This window comes from Balaenoptera physalus, assembly GCF_965194825.1.
Source record: "Balaenoptera physalus genome assembly, chromosome: 13".
Classification (NCBI taxonomy): domain Eukaryota; kingdom Metazoa; phylum Chordata; class Mammalia; order Artiodactyla; family Balaenopteridae; genus Balaenoptera; species Balaenoptera physalus.
This window is the reverse complement of record NC_138892.1, coordinates 22,636,022-22,661,354: the sequence shown is the minus strand read 5'-3', so window position 1 is coordinate 22,661,354 and position 25,333 is coordinate 22,636,022. Positions and strand designations below refer to the sequence as shown.

Here is a 25,333-nt window from a genome sequence, read left to right as displayed (position 1 = left end):
ATCTGACTTTCCCAAAGTCTTAGGTGACCAGATGTACTTTTGTAGCTATTCTTTGTACCAATTTCCATTTATTTTACATTTCTAAGGCTACATAAATGTCAATACTGTGTACAAAACTATTCTGCAAACCATGACCAGTTACATACAGAAAAAGTTTGGAATTCTGACTTTCAGATATTTTTTTAAAATTGACACATCAATAAAATTAAGAATAAGTGTTAAGAGCCCAAAGGAGAAGCAATGATTGATAAATATTTTAAAATAAATGGGGGTCCTTCTTTTCTAACCATGCCTAGAAATTGATGTAAGAAATCTTTATTAAAGTTAATTATAGCCATGTGGAAAAATCATCCATATATTGTGTTTATGTGTAAGAGTACATAGAACAGAGTTAACAAAAAAAATTTGTAAGGCTTTCAGTAAATACTTTGAAAGTTACTTATATGAACCCTTTGAAACTCATATTCATGAATGGAATATTGATTAAATGGAAAATTAACTCTTGAGAATGTTTCCTAAATAAAATATATCAATGCATGGATGTACTATGATATTTCAACCAACATTAATTATATCCTTTTGATGTCTCTACTGTCTTGTTCTAAAAAGCTAATAAGACCTGCACTACATCATAGTTAATAGGAGTGTGGTGCTTGTTGCTTAGGCAACAGGATGAATAAATGCAGGTCAGAATGTGCTTCAAGAAAAACAAAAGCTAGAATATGATACTGAGTGCAGATTAAGCAGGTCCAACAGATTTTTTCACCACATTAATGAAATCTATTTCTTAAAGTTGGCTGATCATATTAGTGTACTTTAACTAAGTTCATAATTAAATAAATTAGATTATGGAGATCAATAAATAATTTTTATAGAGATAGAAATTGATTTTTTTATGATACAAGTAGCAAATAAATGGTGTACAGCAGCATGTAAAGCGATGATTGATGACACTTTTATGATTTGCTTCATTTTCATAATTAACTCCTCTGAATGATAACTCAAATTTTTAAAGTTAATTCTGTTTCATGTAGTAAGTATTTGATTATTCTGAATTAACCATGTTTTCTTAATTTCTGAAAAATTATATACAATAATTGCAATTTAAAAAATAAAGACAATAATCTATGGAGAAGATCAGACCTTGGTTTTGTCACATATGTCCAGGATTTTTTGCCTCCTGGATACATTTTGGAGTGCTTATACATATTTCATTCATGAATGTTTTTTCCGATCTCCAAATGCTTATTGGAAACATGTTTGATTAACCTTTGCATTGGGCTTTCAAAAAGGGATTATATTTACTCAAAAGTGTTTAACATTCAGAGGAAAGTTATGCTGAATTAAAATTTTCCAAGCAGACAATCCAGAGAATCCAAAGACCTACCTAACTTCTCATGGGACCAGAATAAGTTTGGACACAGGTTTGAGGAGTGGGAATGAGAGAGTCTTATTTCAAGTAGAGATAAGGAGAAAGAATAAAGACTTATCCAAATGCGCAGTAAATATAACGACAATGAGAAGACTTTCATTCTACTTGATAGTTCCTCTAATTCTTAGTGTCATCTGTTTAGTGTCCTAAGTCTGTCCTAATTCTGCTCAGTCTGTCCTGACTCTTAGAGCAATTGAAACAATTTCACTTTTCCCCTATTTTAATACCCACAATATCTGTCTAATTTGTGACAGTATTCTTAAACATGAGAAAAATAACAGTAGCTGCAGGTCTCATTATAAAAACAGCTTCATAAAGAGTTCCATGGATACAATTACATAGAGCTCATATGTCTTACTACATTTATGCAGCTTTAAAAGAAAAAGCTCAGGGGGCACACATTTTTGGAGAAGCAGCAGAAGTTTAACAGTCTGAATAATTTTCAAAGCTACAATAGTCAAGTCAAGCTTGGAGAAAATAATCTCTAATGGAAATAAAAAGACATGCCTAGCTCTCAGTACTGTGTTATCAATTTTGTTACTAATAGGCTTCAGGTGTCAGCCCCAGCATTTTGTTTAGAAATAGCTATTAATTGTTTCTGCAAGCCATTTTGTGCTACATGCCTATGTTATGTAGCTCTGTCTAAATTTAGGGATCAGTAATATGCGTGATGGGACCTTAAAAGCAAAGAAAGCTAATAAGGACTGTGACGTAGCTTAACAAGGGAAACTGATGAGCGCTGGGGGAGGTATGTGAATGATCAGAAAGCTGTATTATGGGTCTGCACGTTTCCCCATCCTCCTTCCTCACCTATATTCGTCGCAGTGGGAAGTTTGCACATACCAGGTTTAGATTGCAGGCAGACCAGTATTCAGAAGTACATGAATGTACTTAGTCCATCATCCTCTCCTTCTAGATACTGACAGTTAATTGATGGAAGTGTTTGTTTTCTACATAAAGTAATCAACAATACCTCATTGCTCTTCAATCAGCATGTGAAGTAAGTGAAAGCTGTCTATAATAGACCATTTGAATCAGTCTGCTAACGAACTAAAGGTCATCCACACAATTTAAACTGCTTATTGAACAATTATCAGGGAAAAAAATGATCTTCACACCGTAAACATAACAAATTGTCTAATTAATTACTAAACGCTGATGCGCAAGTGAAATAATATGTGTTAGAAATCTAGAATTAACTGAAGAGTTCTATAATCTAACTGGGTATTCTGAGATTACAAATCTATAAAAATCACACAAAGAATGACAGGGAGACTATAAATGTTAATCTTCTTTCACTGCCTATAAATAGTACTCTCACCGGTTCATTCATATAATACACATGTATATGGATGCACATAGATCTCATTTTTCAGCAAGTGCCTATATGTTACACAGTAAGTTCAGTCCTAAGGGCATCCGATTTTCTAATGCGGTTACGTATATAAAATTGACCGGTTTTGGTGCAAATCAGGCTGCCTCTGAGCCGTGTAAGACACATAAGAAGCAAAGACAGACAAAAGGCAGCTCCGTGGCCACAGAAAGCGTCTTACCATAAACTGCACATTGTCAAATCCATTAGCCATCAGGTGGTTCTCGTACTGAGGTAGCCCAATGCTTTCCAACCATTGTCCCACTGTTTGGACAGGGCATCTGGGTCCTGTAAGAGGATGAAGAGGGAAGCGTTTAAGCAGGGAGTAGCCGTCCACGGGGTAATAGCGGTAGTCCTGGGCTGAGAGGTGGCATTGCCACATCATGCTCCTGGGAAAGTTGCTATCAAAGGAGCCCGCCAGCTTGACAGATTAATGTTCTCAGCGAGAGAGCAAAGTCAGAAGTAAAACATAGTTTGCCAGGCAGGCTGTGGAGTATGACTTGATCCTAGCTCCACATTTCTTACATATTAATCTTTACTACCGACCAGTACGTCACACAGCCCCCAAAACCAGGCAGCAGAAGAAGGCATATCAAGCTGTCAGCTTAGGCTGGTCTGCATTCTATGTGATTGTTGGAGTACTCCACAACGAGCAATGCACGGCCAGCAGCCAGAATTCTTTTTATCAAGTACTCCTACACTCATCAGTATGCAGCTCCATGCTCCTTGCTCCCCCTCGCTCGCTCCCCTTCATTACCCAGCCCAGGCTACACCTCGCATTTTCAATAATAGCCATCAGATAAGGCAGATTTTTTTTGTCTGCAAGCTGTAAGCCTGCTGCTGCTGCTTCCTCCTACACACCCATCCAACCGTCAATCTTGAATGATGAGAGCAGTCAAAACAAATGCAGAAAATAGCAAGATTCAAAAGCAAACCAAAGTGCTTAAATCTGAATTGAATCTTCATACTGGTTATACGTTACAGAGCTATTTGTTGTGGAATTTTACGTTTCAAAAGAAACACCAGGAAATGCAAAGCTTTAACTATAGCTTATAGGGGAGCTCCCGACAGGTTCCCTTTTTGCTCGTCTTTCCTTTCCTTCCCTTCCTTTTTTTTTAAATGCAGCACAGATAAATGTTTCTGATCTAAAGCTTTACAGTGTTTGGAGAACAATTATTCTCTTTCTTTACCTTGCTGTATCAAAATGAACCACTCTGAGGAATTTTTTTTCTTCTTGAATTGCTGCAAAATACAGAAACTGCATCGCAATCTTGAAGTCAAGATAATTCATTTCTCGTTTGCGAGGCTTCTTCCAAACAAAAATATTATTAGGCACAAGAAATCCTTTTCCTCTCTGATATTTATAACCCAGTCTACCAGGGTTGACATTCTAAATTAGCTACAGAGGTAACATTACTGGGTAGAATTTTTTACAAAAAAGAAGAACCCTAACCAAAAATAATTTAAGAATAACAGATGTAAATGTGTGAGTTTTACTGAATGGCAGACAGACTAATTTATTTAATAATTGAGAGAAACCAGAGATTAATAATAGAACCCATAGGAGTAGATCATGGAACGAATAGACTCTTACTTAAGATTGAGAGAGAACTTGCAGAGAGGTTAGTCTACCCTCTCTCTTAATGCAGGAATCCCTTGTCACAGTGTTCCTGTAAGAATATCATCCAATTTAGGCTTGAATACTGCCTGTAACAGAGCTCTTACTACTTATCAAGAAGCCTCCATTTATTAGAAAGGTATTTTACTTCCTGGCTGACTCCTACTCACTCAATCCAGCTCTGCCTTTGGAGTCACACAGACTGGGAACACTGCCTTTAACACATAAAGTGTTTTAAAAATTAAAGATAACTCTCATCCCCTCAGAACAGTCCTGGCACATAGTAAGTGCTCAGCAAATATTTATTGAATAAATGAAACATGACTTTCCTTCTTTCCCTAAATCTTATCTTTCTGTTTCCTTTCTCTTTTGAAGAACATTGTCAACCTCCCTAGCACACAGACATTAAACTGCAAAACATCTTGCACTCCCTCTCTCACCGCTGACATCAGTTCCCAAGTTCCACTCATCCCTCATCGTAGTATCTCTTGCATCCATTTCCTTGATTCGAATTCCTCTTTCATATTTATGGAACTGACATCTAGTGTGATTTTGCTCTCTTAGTTCAGGCCCACCTGGTGTAATACAACTATGGCCTCTGTGTTTGTCTTCTTACCTCTGATTTTTTAAAATCTAGTTTATACGTGGATGTCGGAATAATCTCTTTAAGACAATTTTGATTATCACTCCTTATTTCAAAACTCTTGCATGGTTTCAACTGGCTTCAAATAAACTCCCAACTCCTTTGATGATATTTTGGGGTCTTCATGATTACTACAAATCTTCTAATTTTATTTCCGTTCCCCCAGTGCTCCAAGCACGTGGGATTACTGGCTGGTCTTTAATGGCAGCCTGTAACATACTTGGGTTTCCTTTATTATGTCCCCACATTTATGCCTCTTCTTTGGCTTTGGATCAGATGATAGTTCCTTTATGAAACACTTTCTAGTCCCCCTAACAGGAATGTTTTAAGTGGCCTTTACATACCGTCTATTATAACAAATATTTTTTGTCTAACATTATAGTTATTTGTGTACAAGATGTATTTCTTGAATGTAGGAATATGTCTTGCTAATATTAAAAGTAGTAAGGATTCTTTATGCACCTGCTAAGCAAAATAATGTAATTTTCATTTCACAATCCAAACTATATAAAATCTTCCTAGTTTCAGATTTAAATTTTTTCAAGTCTCTGAATTTTTTATTTAAAAGAAGATATCTAGGTTTTTAAATAGAAACGATTGGGTTCTAGATCTCTTAAGAAGGTCAAAAAGTTTGTAGCAGTTTAGGAATCTGTTTTAAGGAATTCAGGTTGCTCAATATTACCTATATGAGAAGTTAATAGCAAGACACTATTTGTCCTTGGCCAGCTCTAAAGCTGGTACACGGTAGAGTTAAAGGTAGGCATCAATTACAGCCTCTCCTAGGGTCACATCCACATTGTTCCTCCTGATCATTTTAAGCTATGGATAAGCTACACAAAGATCGAGCAAACATGACAATAATTTTTTGGTTTGGTAAAGCATATGCTGATTGGCCAGCTCCTCAAATCTCATCTCATCTCCTAAGATGCAAACCAGGGACCAAGTACCTAGAAGAGTGCTATACACATTCTAGGCATTAACTTGCCTTTGTTAAATGAATGAACACATGACATTGGAAATGGCTTTCATGAGATTTTCATTTCTTAAAAGAAAGAGAGAGAGAAGGAGAGAGAGAGAGCGTGAGAGTGAGAATGAGAGTATGAGAGAGAGAGAGAGAGCTTATTTCAAGGTCCATGCTGCTGTACAGAAACAGCTCAGAGAGAATACTGGTTACTAATCACTTTACAAATCTTTATATAGACTGACTGAATTGTATTCTTTTAACTATTCAATCATTCAGTTTCAACTCAGTAATTCTCATATGTTGGTGAAAGGTTTTAATGCAGTGGGGAAGTAAATTGGGAGAAACTGGGGTAGGGGGAGGTGGTGAGGGAGAGGAAGGAAGAAGAATGAGACCTTGAATCATGCTGTTTCTGGTTCTGTTAAAGTATTTTCTCATGAGCCAAACCACTGAAAGAACCCTTGTTTGAGTCTGAAGATCACTTTTTAAATAGTGTTTACATATATTTCTTACTTTACTTGTAATACTTTCTTGGAGTCTTAAAATTCTTAAGCATGACATCACATTATTGGGCAGGCCTCTTTATTCAACTAGAACTTCTTTAAGTTCCCAAAGGGAGATAAGAGGAGGGAAAGAAGAACTAACAGTTCTTACTCAGGGCTACTATGTTCCAGGCAGTGTGGTGTGGATTATTAGCCCCACTTACAGATAAGGAAACTGAAGTTCAGTGTATGTGATGAAACCAGGAATTTCTTTTGCATAGTCTTTTAAAAAATAATTCTGGGGGTTCCACTTCCAGAATGGCAAGGTGAGGAGCTCCATGGACCTTCTCCCCAGCCAAACAAACATAACTGGAAAAAATTGTATAAATAAAAAACAAAACCACCATTTAAAGTCTCTGGAAATTGTCCTAAGAACATACAGAGGATGAAGAAAGATTTATTCAAGAAAATCTACTAAAACTTGGTAAGAACAGAGAGAGTCTATGGCACTTGAGCCATGACTTGTTCCCTCCCATCCTTCCTTCCCTAGCTCAGCTTGAAAGAAGCTCCACTCTGGGTGGGTGTGCCCAAGAGGATGGGCTCCTCTCTCCTCACAGCCCATCCAAGGGATATGGTATCTTATCTAAAGGGGCAGGCCAGCAGCATTTCTAATACCCTCCAACTTCAAGTTATAGAAGTTAAATTCCTGGTGAATACAGCTGAGAGGTCAAGCGCTCCCTTTGTCCATGCAGCCTCTATTCACAAAGTGGAAGCTCTATCCTACTTGTGGGAGGCCAAGAATAGTGAGGCCCTGATTGCCCTCATTCCAGCTTGCTTGTAGGGCTGAGGTTGCATGTCCAGAAAGGCAGGCTGAGATGAGAAGACCAGGGGCTACCATCCCTGCCCAGTGCCCAGAGCAGTGGCTCAAAGATTTTGCCAAAAGGTCCTTAAATACAGACAGCTCTATCTCAAGGAATTGATTTTATTTGAAATAGAGTATGAGGAAGTTCAAGCTTAAGGTGATTATTAAAAACAATGGAGATTTTGGGGTAAGCGATTAAAAGGAGGCATTAGGACAACAAGCTAAAGCTAAATGGTAGCCAGATAGTTTTAGAGAACAAGGGAAAGACATAGTTAAGAAATGCCCTCTTGGGGTAAGACCAAACTTCAAAGACTGGCCTCAAAAACTACTCCTGCCCAAATGTAATTGGAACAGACTCTGGAGCAATTTGTATATAAGGGAATTGTCAAAAACAAGAGAGCATCCAGCTGGCAATTAGGGAAAGCTAATACCTGAGTGTGATACCAAATGAGGCAGACAGCTTAACAGAAAGATTAGGGAAAGATACAAAGAGGACTCTGCTATAATCATTATCATCCCCGGATGACTATGCACATGGTCAAGGCTCTACCCATGAATGAATAAATACCATGTTATATATCCATAAAATGGAATATTATTTGGCAATAAAAAGAAATAAAATGCTGATAGATACTACGACATGGATAAACCTTGAAAACGTGCTAAGTGAAAGAAGCCAGTCACAAAATACCGTATATTTTATGATTCCATTTATATGAAATATCCATAATAGGCAAATCTATAGAAACAAAATAGATTAGTGGTTGCCTCGCGATAGGGATGGGGAATTGGGAGTAAAAGGGGACTGACTGTTGATGGATATAGTGTTTCTTTTTAGGGTGATAAAAATGTTTTAAAATTCACTGTGGTGATCATTGTACAACTCTGAATATACTACAAACTACTGAATTATACACTTTGGGTGAATTGAATGATACGTAAATTATATCTGTATAATTTACAGTTATTGAATAATAATAATAAAATAAAAATAATATAACAGTTCTTAAATTTTCTATAAATTTATAACAACACAAAACACACACATAATTGCATATCAAAATACATTGTTATTGTTTTATGTATTAGTATTTTTAGTGCTCTATTTTTTTTTCTTTTTCTATTTTTCTTGGTTACTCCTTCCCCCAGTCCCTCCAAACCATCCGTATCATCCACTCTCTCATCAAGGTAAATCATGTTAACAAACTAGTATGTATCTTCACATGTATTTATCCATTGCCGAATCACACACACACACACACACACACACACACACCTCACAGCTATGTACAAATACATACGCATATATATATATATATATATATATACACACACACATGCATGAGAAGTATATGTAGGGGTATTTTTGGATATTGTTTCTTAAAAACAGAATCTTACCACACGTTTCTGAACTCTACTTTTCTCATTTGACAAAGCTTTATGAAATTCTAACAAGTAAATAAGCTCTAATTTGTTCTTTTAAATAGCTGCATAATAGTCCACACTGTGGATACACAATATTTTATTCAGTTCTTTGCCTGATATCTCTAGGCTCAACTTTTCATTTTCTTTTTTAAAAGTTCGTATTTTGAGATAATTGTATATTCATGCAGTTATAAGACACAGTAAGAAAGAGATTCTGTATAGACTCACCCAGTTTTCCCCAATGGTAACATCTTGTACAACGGTAGTATATCACAACCAGATAGTTGGCATTGATAAAATCCATTATTATTCATATTTCACCAGTTTTACATGCACTCATTTGTCTGTGTGTGTATATGTTTAGTTCTATGCAATTTTATCACATTGTGTGACCATCACTACAGTCAAGATAAAGACAGTACCACTACAAGGAACCCTTCTGCTATCTTTTCATAGCCATGGCCATCTCTCTCCCTGTCCACTCTTTAACCTCTGGCAACTACTAATCTGTTCTCCATCTCTATCATTTTGTCATTTCAAGAATATTATATGAATGGAACCATACAGTATATACCTTTGGGATTGGCTTTTTTTCATTTGGCATGATTCCCTTGAAATCCATAAAAATTATTCTGCTTGTCAATAGGTCATTCCTTTGACTGCTGAGGACTATTCCATGGTATTGGTGTACGATAGCTTGCTTAATGATTCAGCCATTGAAGGACATCTGAGTTGGTTCCAGTTTTTGGCTCTTATGAATAAAGCTGTTATAAACATTTTTGTACAGGTTTTTTATGTGAAAATAAGTTTACATTTCTCTGGGATAAATGACCTATAGCTAGCACCACACTTAACCATGAAAGACTGAATGCTTTCTTGCTATGTTCAGGAAACAAGGCAAGGATGTCCACTCTCACCACTTCTATCTAACATTGTACTGGAGGTTCTAGTCAGCACAATAAATCACGAAAAATAAATAACATGCATACAGGTTGGAAAGGAAGAAGTAAAACTGTTTATGTTCACATATGACATGATTATCTGTATATAAAATCTCATGAGATTCACATAAAAGCTACAGAATAAATGAGATTAACAAGATCAATAGGATATAAGATCAATAAGATATAAGATATAAGGACTATAAGATCAATATCAAAAATCATTTGTATTTCTATATACTAACAATAAACAATCAGAACTTGAAATTAAAAAAATCACAATTTACAATAGCATCAAAAACATGAAATTCTAAGGAATGAACTGTCAAAAGACATGCCAGACTTGTACACTTAAAATTACAAAGCATTGCTGCAAGAAATCATATAGGACCTAAATAAATGGAAAGGTATACTGTGTTCATGAATTGGAGGACTCAAAATTGTTAACATGTTAGTTCTTCCCAAATCTATCTGTAGATTCAGTGTAATCCTAATAAGAATCCCAGGAGGAGTTTTGTTTTTTGGTTTTTTTGGTGGAAATTGTCAAGCTTCTTCTAAAATTCATACAGAAATGCAAAGGACCAAGAATGAACAAAATAACTTTGAAAAAGAATAATAAAGTTAGAGAAGGTCAATTCTTGACTCCAAGACTTACTATAAAGCTATGGTCATCAAGACAGTGGTGTATTGATTTAATACAGACATGCAGATCAATAGAACAGAATAAAGGGTTTAGAAATTGACATCATATAGAAGATCAATTTATTTTTGACAAAGGTGAAAAGGCAATTCTATGGAGAAAGGAGAGAATTTTCAATGAATAATGCTGGAACAGTTAGAGATCCATACGCAGAAAAACAGATTTCAATTCATATCTCATACCATATATAAAAATTAGCTAAAAATCATAGGCCTAAATATAAAATCTAAAACTATAAAACTTTTAGAAGAAAATTTAGGAAACTAATTTAGGAAAAATCTTGAACTTGGGTTAGGCAACACAAGCACAACTGTAAAAGAAAAACTGATCATTAGGATTCATGAAAAATTTTTTAAAAATTCCGCTCCTTGAAAGACACTGTTACAAGAATGAAAAGGCAAACTGCTGACTAGAAGAAAACATTTGCAAATTGCATGTGATAACAGACTTGTATTCAGAATATATAAAGAACTGTCAAAACTCAGTAATAAGGAAACAAACCAATTTTTATAATGGGCAAAAGATCTGAACAGAGATTTCACCAGAGAAGACATATGGATGGCAAATATGCGTGTGAAAAGATGTTCAGCATCATTAGATATTAGGAAATGCAAACCTATAATGAAAACCATAATGTGATACCACTTACTAGAATGTCTAAAATTTAAAAAGGCTGACCACACCAAGTGTTGATAATGATGTGAATCAACTGGAACTCTCACACACTGCTGGTGGGAATGTATAATGGCACAACCACTTTGGGAAATAGTTTGATAGTTTCTTAAAAAGTCAAATATACCTCTTCTACATGGCCCAGCTATTCTACTGTTGGGTACTTACCTAAGATAAATAAAAGCATATGCCATGCAGAGACTTGTATACGAATGTTTATAGCAGCCTTATTTGTAATAGCCTACAACTGGAAACAGCCTAAAAGTCCATCAACAGGTGAATAAACAAATTGTAGTACACCAGCACAATGTAATAATACTCAGCAATAAAAAGGAACAAATAGTTGTTGCATTCATCACACGGAATAAATGTCAAAATAATTTTGCAGAGTAAAAGAAACCAGACCCTCCAGAACAGTGTAGATTCTGTATGATTCCATTTACATAAAATTCTAGAGAATGCAAACTTATCTATACTGACAGAGAATAGATACCTGGGGGTGGAAAGAAGGGGAGTGAAAGGGATTATAAAGGAACGTGAGGAAACTTTTGGAGGTGATGGATATTTATTGTCTTGATTGTGGTGATGGTTTCACAGGTGTATCTAATTGTTAAACATCATACTGTACACTTTAAATATGTGCAGTTTATTGTAGTTCAATTATACTTCAATAAACTTAGTTTTAAAAGTTTTTCAAAAGTAGGAAAAGGAAATAAAGAATGATAGGAGAAGAAAGTGACTCATCTTAAACAAAATTGTCAAGGAATGCCTCTGAAAAGGTGAAATTTGAACAGAGACTGGAATGTAGTGAAGGAACAAGCTGTTCTGGTATTTAGGAAAAGAGAATTTGAGGCAGTGGGAAGAGTAAGTTCAAAGGCCAATATCCTACCCTATGTGGTAAGGGCATGATGATACTAACTCACTTTTGACATGTTCATAACTATTCTCATTGTATATTGTGTAGCTATTGAAGGCCTAGGCCACTGAAATGAATGTATGCTTACTCCAGGGTATGGTCTGAAAACTGTTATAACTGTATTAAATTAAGTCCATGATACCAGTTTAGGTCTCTAAAATTAATTTTTTCTTTTAAAAGTAGAAGGCAATTCATATTCTGATTAATTTCAGATAATTTCTTAATTAGGTTCTAGTTAATTGGGGAGGGGGTAGGATACTTCTTTTGATACTTTATTAATTCCTTCAGCATTGACTGATTTCTTCAACAAATATTTATAAAGTATCTCTTGTTCCTAGCATTTTGCTAGGCAGTGGGGATATAGCTTTGAACATCCCTGCACACATGTAATTTATAGGCCAGTGGAGAAAACTGGTTTACTACTTAGAAAATGTCAATTGAGATTAGAGGAATTAAAACCTAGAGACATGGCTTCTTATTGTGACTGTATAGAGAGGAGAATGAATTAGAGAAAACAGCTTAAGTGACTCCAGGTTCCATGAGCAAAAGAGAAACACTATCAGTTTCAATGAGGTGCCTCTAGGGTGAAATTGATGAAACAGTTAAGATGGGTAAAATGATTGGCAGAGGTGACTGTTATCAAATTTGTTAAACAGGAAAATGACATTTAGGAAGGGATAGAGGAGAGCCCCAGGACAAGAGTTAAAAAAAGAAACTGGCTAATCCCTAAAAAATGTCATAAATAGCTGTTTATCCTAGCACCAAGGTAACTGACATAAGGCAAATACTTTTCAAAGAATGTGAGTTTTTCCAGTGATCTAAACTATATATAAAGCAAGGGAGCTAATATTTATTACAGGTCAGGCCTTTCAAATATTATCTCATTATGCAAAATAATAGCAAACCTGCATTTACTACGGTCAGGTTCTAAATGGTCTATATGTATTAACTCATATTATTTTCATGACAACCCTGTGAAGTACTATTGTTATCACCTCTTTTATAGGGGAGAAAAATAAAATACAGAAAGGTCATATGTTGTTTAAAGCTGCACAGTTGGACCTAGAACCCTGGTAGCCTGGCTCTAGAGCCTAAGCTTTTAGCTACTACTCTATCCTGCTTCTCTGTTCCAGAAGCACAGGGTACGAACCTTGCCCTTTTACAGGAGGGAGAATGTTTACCCAGACACATACCAGCAGGTTTGTTTTAAAAAGGGTTTCCCAGTTGTTCTGCTAGTTCTCCTTCCCACCCTTCATCTTACATTTGTGATTCTTGGCTTCTGAAGTACAAAGCAATGAGAAGACGCCGGCAGGAATACTGAGGGGTGGGAGAAGGGTGAATCCTATCACTTGGATATTTTTATTTCACCCTAACAAAGGGCTTTTCTGTGCTTCTGAGAGACTGCAGCTTCCGTATTGTTTCCACGTGGGTGCTCAGCCTCTCCAGACTGAAACGCGTGGATGCCTGTGCTGTGTGTCTAGGAAGACGCTGCCTCCGTGAGAGGTAGTGCAGCACGGTGGTTAAGGGCCCAGACTCTGGAGTGGGTTTGCCTGGGTTTGAATCTTGGCTCTTCTCTATTATGTAAATATTTGCTTTTTCTATTCTTGAGATGGAGCATGTAGCAATATAAAGAGTACCTTTCTAGTGGGCAAGTTTCTGGGGCTTAGTTCCTCTTCAGTAAAGTGTGGGTGACACCTTACCCCACCTATCTTATGGTTTTGTTTGAAGCTAAAATTAAATAACATATGTGAAAAACCACTTTGAGCTACAAAGAGCTATTCAGATGCTAGGGCTGTATAATTATCTCTACTGTCAGTAGAACATATACTTGTGCTGTTCATTCAGTCTCTCAATCAGTGTCATCAGTGCTTTTCCTTGCCCAGTTCTCTTTGTTTCAAACAGACAAAAATGCGTGGGGCAAGCAGTCTGGACAAATAACAGAGGAAAGCTCATGGTACTGTGAAGTGATCAGAATCCCAAGTCCCATGATGTCATTAAGGGCTTGGTCTTGTCTAACACGCACCAATAGCCAGGTCTTTAGCATCAAGCAGTCTGCTCTTCACATTCATTTAAAGTAAAAAGAGAATAAAGAGGCGGGGCAAGGAATGGCAAGAAAGGGTAATTCTTATTCCTAGCTTCATAGTTAACAAATGGGTCTATTAAGTTATTTATTCCAACATATTTAAAATAAAAACTGGTCATTTTTTAAGAGACTGGTAAAAGAGTCCACTAAACTTCTTAAGAAGCCAATGTCCACATTTGGGAGAGAAATTTGCACATTCAACAAATAACTATAGCGTTGGTTTCTATGTGAGCCTGCTCTTCTGTCTTTTATATCTTGTAATACAGGTGTAGGAGCTTGGAGTGAACAGTGCTAATTCCTATAGGATAGTGTAACAAAGATCCTAACGATTTTATTCTAAACTAAAAAGTATCAATATCTCATTTTTCCAATCCTAAATATCCTCTGAGCTAAGAACTGTAAACTACATATCTATTTTCCTAATGGAGAAAAATTGACAATGAAAATTAGCAGGAAGAGAGATGATGCAATAAGAAAAATGCTTCTTCCACTGATAAAAGGACAGCCATTCTGAAATGCAAAAACAGAAATGCAAAGCAGAGGTAGCAGACAACAGAAGAAGCTAAAGGATTAGTTATTTCAGGAAATGTGGAATGTTGTGGGTCAACAGAGTTCTGGATCATAAAGCCAAGATTCAAACAGGAAAATTCTCCAAGATCATGCTTTGGTGTTTAAATGCTAAGGGAAGTCAGGAGCTCAGATTCAATTTTCCCTAAGGCCTTGAATTTATTTTGAACTAAAAACTTCATGGAGCACTTAAGAAATACCAGCCTTTACAAAACAGATCTGACAACTTCTGCTCTGGGATATGGTCTAAAATAGGAAATGAAATTTAAGCCTAAAATGCTAAAATCTTCTGGCAGACAACAAAAAATATATAGGCCATACCTGATCAGAAAAAAATTGTAATTCCTTTGATTTCATTCTCGTTATCCCTTCTTTTAAGGCTTACTAGCAAATGTTTGAATCTTCTCTGAGAAGCTGTATACAGCCTTAAGTCACTGAGGGCCTCCTATGTGCCAGTCATTGTTTTAGGACCAGGGAGGAAAGGGAACTTGTTCTGCCCTCAAGGATCTTATAGTCTAGTGGGGAGAAAATTACCATGCAGGATGATGAATGCTATAATGGAGATGTGTACAAGATACTTAAAATGTAGAAGGAAGGCAAGGATGCTTAAATTGGCTTGGGTAGAGAGTTTACAGAAGAGTCCATTTGATCTGTGACTCGAAGATTTAACAGGAGTTTGAGAGGCAAATAAAAAGATGACTGTGATAGTTAATTTATGTGTCAACTTGACTGAGCTAAGAGCTACCCAGAGAGCTGGTAAATGACTAGTTCTGGATGTGCCTGTGAGGCTGTTTCCTGAGGAGTTTAGTATTTGAATCTGTAGACTGAGTAAAGATCAACCTCACAAATGTGTGTGGGCATCATCCAATCCATTAAAGGTCTATTAGAACAAAAAGAGTAAAGCAGATTTACTCTCTGCTTGAGCTGGGACATTCATCTCCTCCTGTACTTCAGCACTGGTGCTCCTGATTCCTGGGCCTTTGGGCTCAGACTGAATTACACCACAGGCTTTCCTGGTCTCCAGTTTGCAGATATCAGATTGTGGAACTCAGTCTCCATAATCGTGTGAGCCAATTCCTATAATAAATATCCTCTTATACATGTCCATCTATACTTCCTATTCATTCTGTTTCTCTGGAGAACCCTGACTAATATAATGGTGTTCCAGGCAGAGGGACTAGTATGAGGGTTAAAAATGATTTAATTTGAGTAAAAAAATGATTTAAATGATTCATTATTACTGGAATTTGAAGGTTATATGTGCATGTCTGGGGAGGGTAATGCCATAGGAGATAGGGCAAGGTAGGTGGGTAGGAGACAGATAATCAAGGAACTTGTATGCCAAGAAAAAGAGTAACTATTTTCTTTCTCAAGAACAGACAGATATTTGCCATTTGCAACAACATGGATGGACTTGGAGGGCATTATGCCAAGTGAAATAAGCCAGACAGAGACAAACACTGTATGATGTCACTTATGTGTGGAATCTATAAAATACAACAAGGTAGTGAGTATATTAAAAAAGAAACAGACTCCCAGATATAGAGGACAAACTAGTGCTTACCAGTAAGGAGAGGGAAGTGGGGGAGAAGCAATGGAGGGGTAGGGGATTAAGAGGTACAAATTATTATATATAAAATAAGCTACAATGATATATTGTACAACACAGGGAATATAGCCAATATTTTATAATAACTATAAATTGAGTATAACCTTTGAAAATTGTGAATCGCTATATTGTACACCTGTAACATATAATTTTGTATATCAAACACACTTCAATAAAATGAGAATAAAAGAAAAATAAGAACAGAGAGATATAATCAAATTTTTGTTATACAAACATCATCTGGGAGGATGTGAGAGACAGCATAATGCCCAGAAGAAACTGGAAGTAGGGAGATACAGGAAATCTGTAAACCCTTCCTCTTATAGAACAAATAGACAAAATAACCCAAGTAAATATAGCGGACAGTCTCTAAGCAGAGGGGATTCCAGATATCCTCAGTCTCTTAGAACCTTCCAAAGTAAGCTCTGGTTGAAGAGCTGACTGAATTTCCTGTGAAAGAAATTTAGCTTGCCATGCCTCAACTGCAGAAGTTAACACAAGGGGTTGATTCTTCCCATAGAGAAGATTTTGTCTAATTGGTTCAAACTTAGCTTAATAGTCATGGCAAATGAACAACCTTTGATTGCCAGAAAGATGATACCAAAATTCCAAGTGTTCTGTGTATGCATTACAAAGTGGTGAAAAGGAAATTAATCTATGATTATTTTTTAGAGATGAATGCTGTGAAGATTAAAAGAATTAATAAATATGGACAGTACTTAGAAGAGTACAGCATGCACTGAACAATTATAAGTAAAAATAATAAAAACCATTTGCTGTAATAATAAATATTAGCTATATATTATTAGCTATAATGGTAAATATTTACCTATAATAAACAGAATACATACAACAATGTTATTAATAATAATATATGTTATTAATAATAATTATTAATGTTATTAATAATAATAATGTTATTAATAATTGGTCTGAGTCATCAACAAATTTCAAAAAATCAACTTGGTGAGTCAGTCAAGGACTGTCTAAAATCCATGAAATCCATTTTTGAAATAATTCAATAAGAAATTGTGGGTCAGACTTAACACTCGTTGCTCTTTAACAGATGCACTGTGATTAAGTATGAACAAAGATGAGACACCAAATTCATTCAATCATCTTAGCCTGACAATTTAAATTGTTCTGAAATCTCATGGGCAGGGTAAATACCTTCTGTGACAGAGACTTGTTTACTTTCTTGGTAAAGACAACTGATAAATCTCTGATTTCTATAAAACAGAAACCCTCTGCCTCCAAATATTTTCAACCTCAAGGTTAATGCTTATTTCCATTTTCCACTAAAATCTTGAAGATTCAGGGCTAAAGACTTGGTTTTGCTTCATTTTTCCCATCAACCATAAATTGTTTCTTTAGGTAAAGTGGGATGAGTTTTGAGAGAATTTGGACCTCAAACTTGTGTGTAACACTTCACACCTAAGACAATCTCAGCAACTTCAAATACAAAAAATTTAATCTACTTCATATTGAAACTTTGGCTGAAAATTACAATATAAACCCAAAGTTTTAAAAAGGAATAGAACCATCTTATAAATGTTAAATTAACAGACCAAAACCTCTTTATACTATAATATAAACATGTAGTTAGGTAATTTAAAATAAGTTGAGATTCATAATGACTCAAAGTCATGAAGGTAGAAAAAGAGCTTTCTTTTCTGTTTTCTATACAACTCAGAGCCCAATGTGGGAATCTGTCATGGACAGTTGTATTCACCATGCAGTAGCTGTCCTTTTCTTCTGATAATGACCCCAATTTTCTTGGGTCTCTTACCCCCTCACTCACTCTCAGTTCCTGTGCTTTGGAAAGAATTTCTTGCATATCATCTTCAGGGATGAATATACTCCTCTACACTGCTGTGGTAGGTGGCTTGTAAGCTGGCCCCACTGATTACTGTTTCCTGGTATGAATAGCTTTAAGCAATTGGCCCTCCCCTTGAGTAACTTGCTTCTAACAAAGGGAATGCCTCAACATCATGAGGATTTCACTTCCATGATTAGAATACAAAGATTCTGTCTTCCACTTTACTAGGAGACCCTCTCCCTTGCTGGCTTTGATGAAGCACGTTGCTATGTTGAGGCCCATGGCAAAGAATTTAGGAAAACTGCTGGCCAACAGCCAGCGAGGAAATGAGGCCCTCAGGCAAACAGCCCAAAAGGAACTGAATCCTGCAGATAATCATGTAAGTGAGCTTGGAAGTGGATTCTTCCTCAGTTGCGCCTTCAGGTGAGCCCCCTGCCCTGGCCAACACAGAGACTGAAGCTTTGTGAGAAAGCCTAAAGAAGAACCCGGGTAAGCCATGTCCAGACTCCTGACCACAGAAACTATGAGATAAAAAAAGGTGTGTTGTTTTAAGGGGCTAAATTTTATAGTAATTTGTTATGCAGCAATAGACAGCTAATACATCTGGCCACTTATGCTCTCCTGACCAGGGTATTTCATTCAGGGTTGAGCACATGGCCCAATTCACAACAATAAAAGTTAAACTCAAAACAAGAGGTTTTTGTTAATCCACCTTCCCCCTGCTACACACACAGGGCATTGTGAAGATATAGGCTTGGTGGTGTTGGCATTCTTACTCACGAGAGAGACTTTGGAACCTGAGAAAGAAGCCAGCGTGGAGGAGAACAGAGCTGAGAAAGGGAAAGAGGCCGGGTCCTAATGTACTCTTTTGAGACCTCAGGATCAAGCTGCACCTGAAACTTGAGTTTCCCTTAGAGTTTTGGATATATCCCTTACATATTTTTCAAATATAAAAAATCTGTTTTATACTTTGAAAAAATACCTTTTTGCTTAAGCCAGTTTGAGCTCTAAGATCCAAGATACATCATAAAACAGCAATTTCATTTCTTGCTTTTGGCCTTGTAAACAATATTTTACTCTCTGTATAAAATAGTGATTAGTTATTGATAGATCTAAAAAAATTGGTGGTCAGTGAAGGAAGTCTTTACCCCAGCACCTCTTGATTCTAAAGTAAATTTTTTTTAAAGATTTATTTATTATTTATTTATTTTATTTATTTATTTTATTTATTTTTGGCTGCACTCGGTCTTAGCTGCAGCATGCGGGATCTTTCGTTGCGGCATGCAGGCTCTTCGTTGTGGTGCATGAGCTTCTCTCTAGATGTGGCGTGCAGGTTTTCTCTTCTCTAGTTGTGGTGCACAGGCTCCAGGGCACATGGGCTCTGTAGTTTGCAGCATGCGAGCTCAGTAGTTGTGGCATGCGGACTTACTTTTCCCATGGCATGTGGGATCTTAGTTCCCTGACCAGGGATCAAACCTGTGTCCCCTGCATTGCAAGGTGGATTCTTTACCACTGGACCACCAGTGAAGTTCCTAAAATAAATTTTTAAAAATAAAATACTGGGACTTTCCTGGCAGTCCAGTGGCTAAGATTTCACCTTCCAATGCAGGGGGTGCAGATTCAATCCCTGGTTGGGGAGCTAGGATCCCACATGCCTTGCAGCCCAAAAAACAAAACATAAAAAAACAGAAGCAATATTGTAACAAATTCAATAAAGACTTTAGAAATGGTCCACATCAAAAAAATCTTAAATAAAATAAAATAAAATAAAATACTAAGATCAACTCAGTAGCATTTATATGGCTAGCTGATATTAGAAAGAGCAACACTGACACTGCTTTGTGTCACTACCTTGCTATAGTCACCGTGTATTTTGGTTTAAAAAATAATATACAGATAACATTTTCCAACGTGTGACTTTCTACTGTGTCCACAGGATACTTTACTCTATGTTGGATTATTCTAGCAGTCAAATAACATCTTTAAGGTCCATGGATAGTTAGCAAAGTCTGCCCAGATTCTACTATAGTTGTATTAATATGTGAAAACATCCTTCCTGTTTTTATGATCACAGCCTGAAATTTTACATGAATGTATCTATGTTTTCAATCTCAATGTATATATTTTGTTTAATGAATTTTTGTTTCTTTCATGGATAGACTATAGTATTGTATCTTGAGCTTCTATTTTCTTCTCTATTGGGTTTGACAAATGTGGGCTTCTGCTGTGGATTATATCAAACACGGTTTAATTGAAAATAACTATGTACTCATAGTTCACCCAATGGGTCGCAGATAAGTAACTTAGGACCATCCATGTAATAATACAACAATATTTTTGTAGTTTTAGATGTGCTTTGAGTAAAATAGTGGGAACAAAAGTTTATGACATCCTATCAAGGCCAAGTGCTAGTTCAACTGTACATCCAAAACCAGGTATCTCTTCGACTCATTCCCAATCCTCTGAACTATCCATGACTAAATTCATATCAGGATAATAAAAATAATGCTTTTGCATGACAAAGAATACCAAATATAAAAACAATATAGGAAAAGAGGTTAGCAATAATATAATAAACCTTAGGTTGTAGCATTCATTTATAGGAACCACAGTGATCCTCAAATCAAATACATGTTATGAATTAACTAAATGTGGTGATAAAAAATAGGTTTATTGAGACTGTATGCTTAATCTCAGTACAGCTGTCCATTTTAACTTGTTACATACTCTAGAATAGAATCGTGCATTCTCTTTCTTCCTTTCCTTGATTTTAATAGCATTTTGTAAGTAGACGGTGGTTTAGGCCCATGTAATATGAGCTCTGGCAACTTTTCTAAGTTTAAGAAGTAAAGAGCAAACTCCTATGTGACCATGGGCAAAACATCTCTATGGGTCCCTTTCCTCACCTATAAAATTAGGAGAATCTATATAATGAGTATTTACCTTATAGGGTTTTTAAGAGTTTAAATGAGATAATACTTAGAACAGTGCTTAGCTTATGATAAATCCTCAATAAATGTTAACGGCCATTATTGCTATTATATTACCACTATGACTATTGTTACCATAGGCATCATCATCATTATATGGCTTTCAAGGGTCTCCATTATTGGGCTTACTCTTCCCCAACTTCATTCATATTCCCTTCCCTCCATATTAAGGAAATGCCTTCTTATACTCGTTACCTGCTTCATGCCTTCTTGACCCCTGTTTTTGCTCATGCTAGCCTTTCTACATGTTGTATCCTGTGGCTACCTCATCCTCATTTTCAACATCCTCATGGCTTTATTTTATTAGTCCTTCATTGTTCTTCCATGTCCTCCACAGGACCTTCTGGGGTACTCCCAGTAGGAATAATTTCTTCTTCCTATAAACTCCCACAGAACATCACTGGTGTCTCTTACATGGCAGTTTTCATTTTTGATGTTGTGTGATACTTATGTATGTATATGTCTTATATTTCACCAGACTTTAAACACCTAAATGATGCAAGCCATGTCTTATCATCTCTTTGTCACAACAGTACCTAGTAGAGTGTTTCTTTTATTTGCTTCACGAAAGAACGACTGGAAGAATAAAGTTAGAACTGAATCTCTTCTGCCACTTACTAGCTACTTAGCCATCCTGAGCCTTAGGTTCCTTTTCTTGAAGATAAGAGTTAAAAATTATGCTTATATCACAGGATTGTTCTGTGGTTAAATGGAAATAATTCATGTAAAGTGCTAGGCATAGAAGTTGGTACATACTTTTCAATACACATACATTTTATAAAGTGGACAACTGTAGAGTGCTCAGCAGTTATAATGTACAGCGATCGTGTTTATAATAAAAAACCATCAAATATAAGAAAAAGAGTAATAGAGCATGTAGTAGTGACCTGATGGTTTTGGTCCAACAACTACGTCAGAATGGGATGAGTGACACGTAATGTAGCCATAGCATCACTAAGACCGCGGATTTAGGGCTTCCCTGGTGGCGCAGTGGTTGAGAATCTGCCTGCCAATGCAGGGGACACAGGTTCGAGCCCTTGTCTGGGAAGATTCCACATGCCGCGGAGCAACTGAGCCCGTGAGCCACAGCTACTGAGCCTGCGCATCTGGAGCCTGTGCTCTGCAACAAGACAGGCCGCGACAGTGAGAGGCCCACGCACCGAGATGAAGAGTGGCCCCCGCTCGCCGCAACTAGAGAAAGCCCTCGCACAGAAACGAAGACCCAACACAGCCAGAAAAATAAATAAATAAATAAAATTAAAAAAAAAAAAAAAGACTGCGGATTTAGAAAGAATGAGGTCATTGACTTTGATTCTCCATAAGGGCCCTAGATATTTATGCCATTTAAAAATATGTACAATAAAACCAGAGCTCAAAAATAATATATAGAAGGCTCTCTGGTATATGTTAAGCCTCAAAGAAATGAATACAGTGAACTGAAACTTTGACATTTTATCACAAAGATGGCAAAGCTCAGTGGTGATAATATCTGGAAAGAGTATTGATAATGTTAATTGTTTTATATATTTTAAAATTGGTTTGTGTTCTATAGGGAGCCAAAGAGAATGTTATAATAACATAAGGTCATAACAATGGTAGGAATTTTATGGTTAAAAATGCTAAAATGATTTGAAAATTTACTTCTATGATTTCCCTACTATCTTTGAAGTGTTTTGGGGGGTTTCAATAAGTCAGTAAGATATATACATTATCTAGTGAGAATCTATTTGTTTCTCTAGGCCGTTAAGCTGTTGGCAGCACATTATTCAATTATCTATGACTTGCTCTGATTAACAAATTTGTATTGTCTGGAAGATACGTTCAGTCCCATTCAATACATTATTAAAGTTATATTATCTGCTCCTAAAAACCAGAGTTGAGTGCAGAATTATTTCTTTCTTTGGCATTTTACAAATATAAATGGGCTCATTTCCAGTAACAAAAGATTACCACTGCACAAGGCATGCTAGAAAGGAGTGCTCGTAATATCACATTTTAAATAATTGGAAATGTATTTAAATATATTTTACCCAAACTAAAGTGTGACATAAACCATCTGTGTATAATATAAAATTACATCTGCTTAAATTCTATGGCTACAGATTATAGTGACTATTATGTAAAAAATTACCAAATTATTTTAATAGTTGTATTATTATTAAAAAGCTTTCTGTCTTTAGTATTCAATATAATAAATAGAATTTGGGTGCAATATATTGAAAAGTTTTTACATGCTATTTTACATAGCAATTGAAATTTACTACCTCACTCTTCTAGTATTGAAAGCTAGAAATTTTGGAACTAACTCTTACTCTTCCCTGTCTTTCATGTCTTAGATAATCTGTCATCAAATTCTGATGTGTCTTCCTAGTTCTTCAGATTTGACTTTTCCTTTTATTCTCATTGTTTACCTTATACCTGGAATAAATTATAAATCTCTTTAATATGTTTAATATGTGTACATAAGAGTTGTAGATATTCAGCACATAATAGATGAAAGAATTACTCATCTGATTTTCTTCTTGGTCTCTCTATTCAGCCACTGAATCTCTGGGGAACTAGCGTAAGAAGACAGATTTTCATTTATTATTCATTTCAGGCTCTATATGTGATATAATCATTTTAAAGGTAAGTTTAACCAGAATATGTCTATTCATGGGAATATTTCTTATTTATACCTATTTGAAGACGAAGGTACATTTGAAATTGATGTCTGTATTGTATAAACATAAATACATGTATTTGTCTAACATAAAGCAAGTCCTCAATAAATATTATTTTAACAAATCAATGAATAAGTGAGTGAATTTTATACTCAACATGAATGAGTTTAGGCCATTTCCTAGAGGTCTCAAGTGGCTCATCAGTGTGCTAGGTGCTAGAAATTCAGCAGTGAAGACAAACCTCCACTCCTTCCTTCACACAGCTTACAGTTATGGCACTACCTTTAGTTTAAACAGGGATTTAATTGTTTTAAAAATAGAGTTTCATATTGAGAGAAGCCATTTTTTAAATAACAGATTATTGAACTCATAAAAGAGCTTTTAAAACATTTGGCATGATTTGATCAATAAATAAATTTCAAGGAACAAAATATAAAGAAGTGGAGTATGAACTTATATATCAAAAGAGTCTTAAGAAACCTATCAACCAATTGCAATATAATTTACATTGGTAGCAAGCTGATTCAACAAACAAAAGGTTAAAAAATAAACAGAGAATTGGGGACATTTAAACATCAAATGGATCATGAATATTATGGAATTATTGTTTGATCTTTATTTAGATGCGGTAATGATATTTTGGTCTTATTTTTAAGACCTTATCTTTCAGAGTTATACACGAAATATTAACAGATGAGATGATATAAGTCTAAGATTTTCTTCAAATGATCCCAGGTGTATATAAGAGTGAATGCTTGGTATGGAGAAAAACAAGATTGGTCCTCTATTGATAGGTTTTAAAGCTAGGTGATGGGTACATGAGTGTTCTGAATACTATTCTCTTTATTTTTGTATACGTTTGAAATTTTACATAATAAAAAAATTTTTTTAAGTCATGTTGGTAGAACTATAGGAGAAAGTTTGAAAACGTAATTTTGATCTTTTAGGAAAAAAAGTGGCATGGGATAAAATGCTGTCATACCTTGTTCCCTAAATGCTTTAACTGATGCATTTTATTTAAATATTTGTACTATATATTACTGAATTCCCAGTTAGCTAAGACAACAAATTAAATGGTGGAGTCATGATCTGTATTTTGCCAAGAATTTTAATTTTACTGATTTTATTGACTGTATGCTCCTCCTAGATAGGGCATTTAGTCAGACAAGTTACAGAACTCCAATAACATAATAAAAATGTTAGTTTCCTTGTATATATAAATCTCTTCTGAATATCTACCTTTTTGGTGATTTTGAACATCAACTTCTTTTACTTTTTTCTTTTTTTTTTTTAGCCTGTGCTATGAGGGATCTTAGTCCCCAGACCAGGGATCAAACCCACGCCCCCTACAGTGGAAGCTTGGAGTCTTAACCACTGGACCACCAGGGAAGTCCTGAATATGAACTTCTAATAGCTGAATGCCATGAGATCAAACACTGATTTGGTCAAAAATGCTGTTTTTGATTAGATCAAGCAAAACACTTCCCAAAGTGCAGCAGCAGCACAACTTGTTATATTTGCAATAAGAAAATATTGGCAAGGACTATAAAAGTTTTTTAAGAAAGAACTTCACAAGGA

At 35.8% G+C, this 25,333-nt stretch overlaps 1 protein-coding gene across 16 annotated transcripts in view; it reads right to left on the bottom strand.

The window, feature by feature from the left end:
* Positions 1 to 25,333, bottom strand: part of ANKS1B (ankyrin repeat and sterile alpha motif domain containing 1B) — a 1,150,138-nt gene that overhangs the window by 393,072 nt on the left and 731,733 nt on the right. For 13 of the 16 annotated variants that reach the window (XM_082419292.1, XM_082419289.1, XM_082419300.1 and 10 more), the window contains exon 15: positions 2,986 to 3,092. In XM_082419292.1, coding sequence (XP_082275418.1) covers positions 2,986 to 3,092 — 107 coding nt within the window. The other 3 variants (XM_082419296.1, XM_082419295.1, XM_082419294.1) reach the window with 3 other exon arrangements.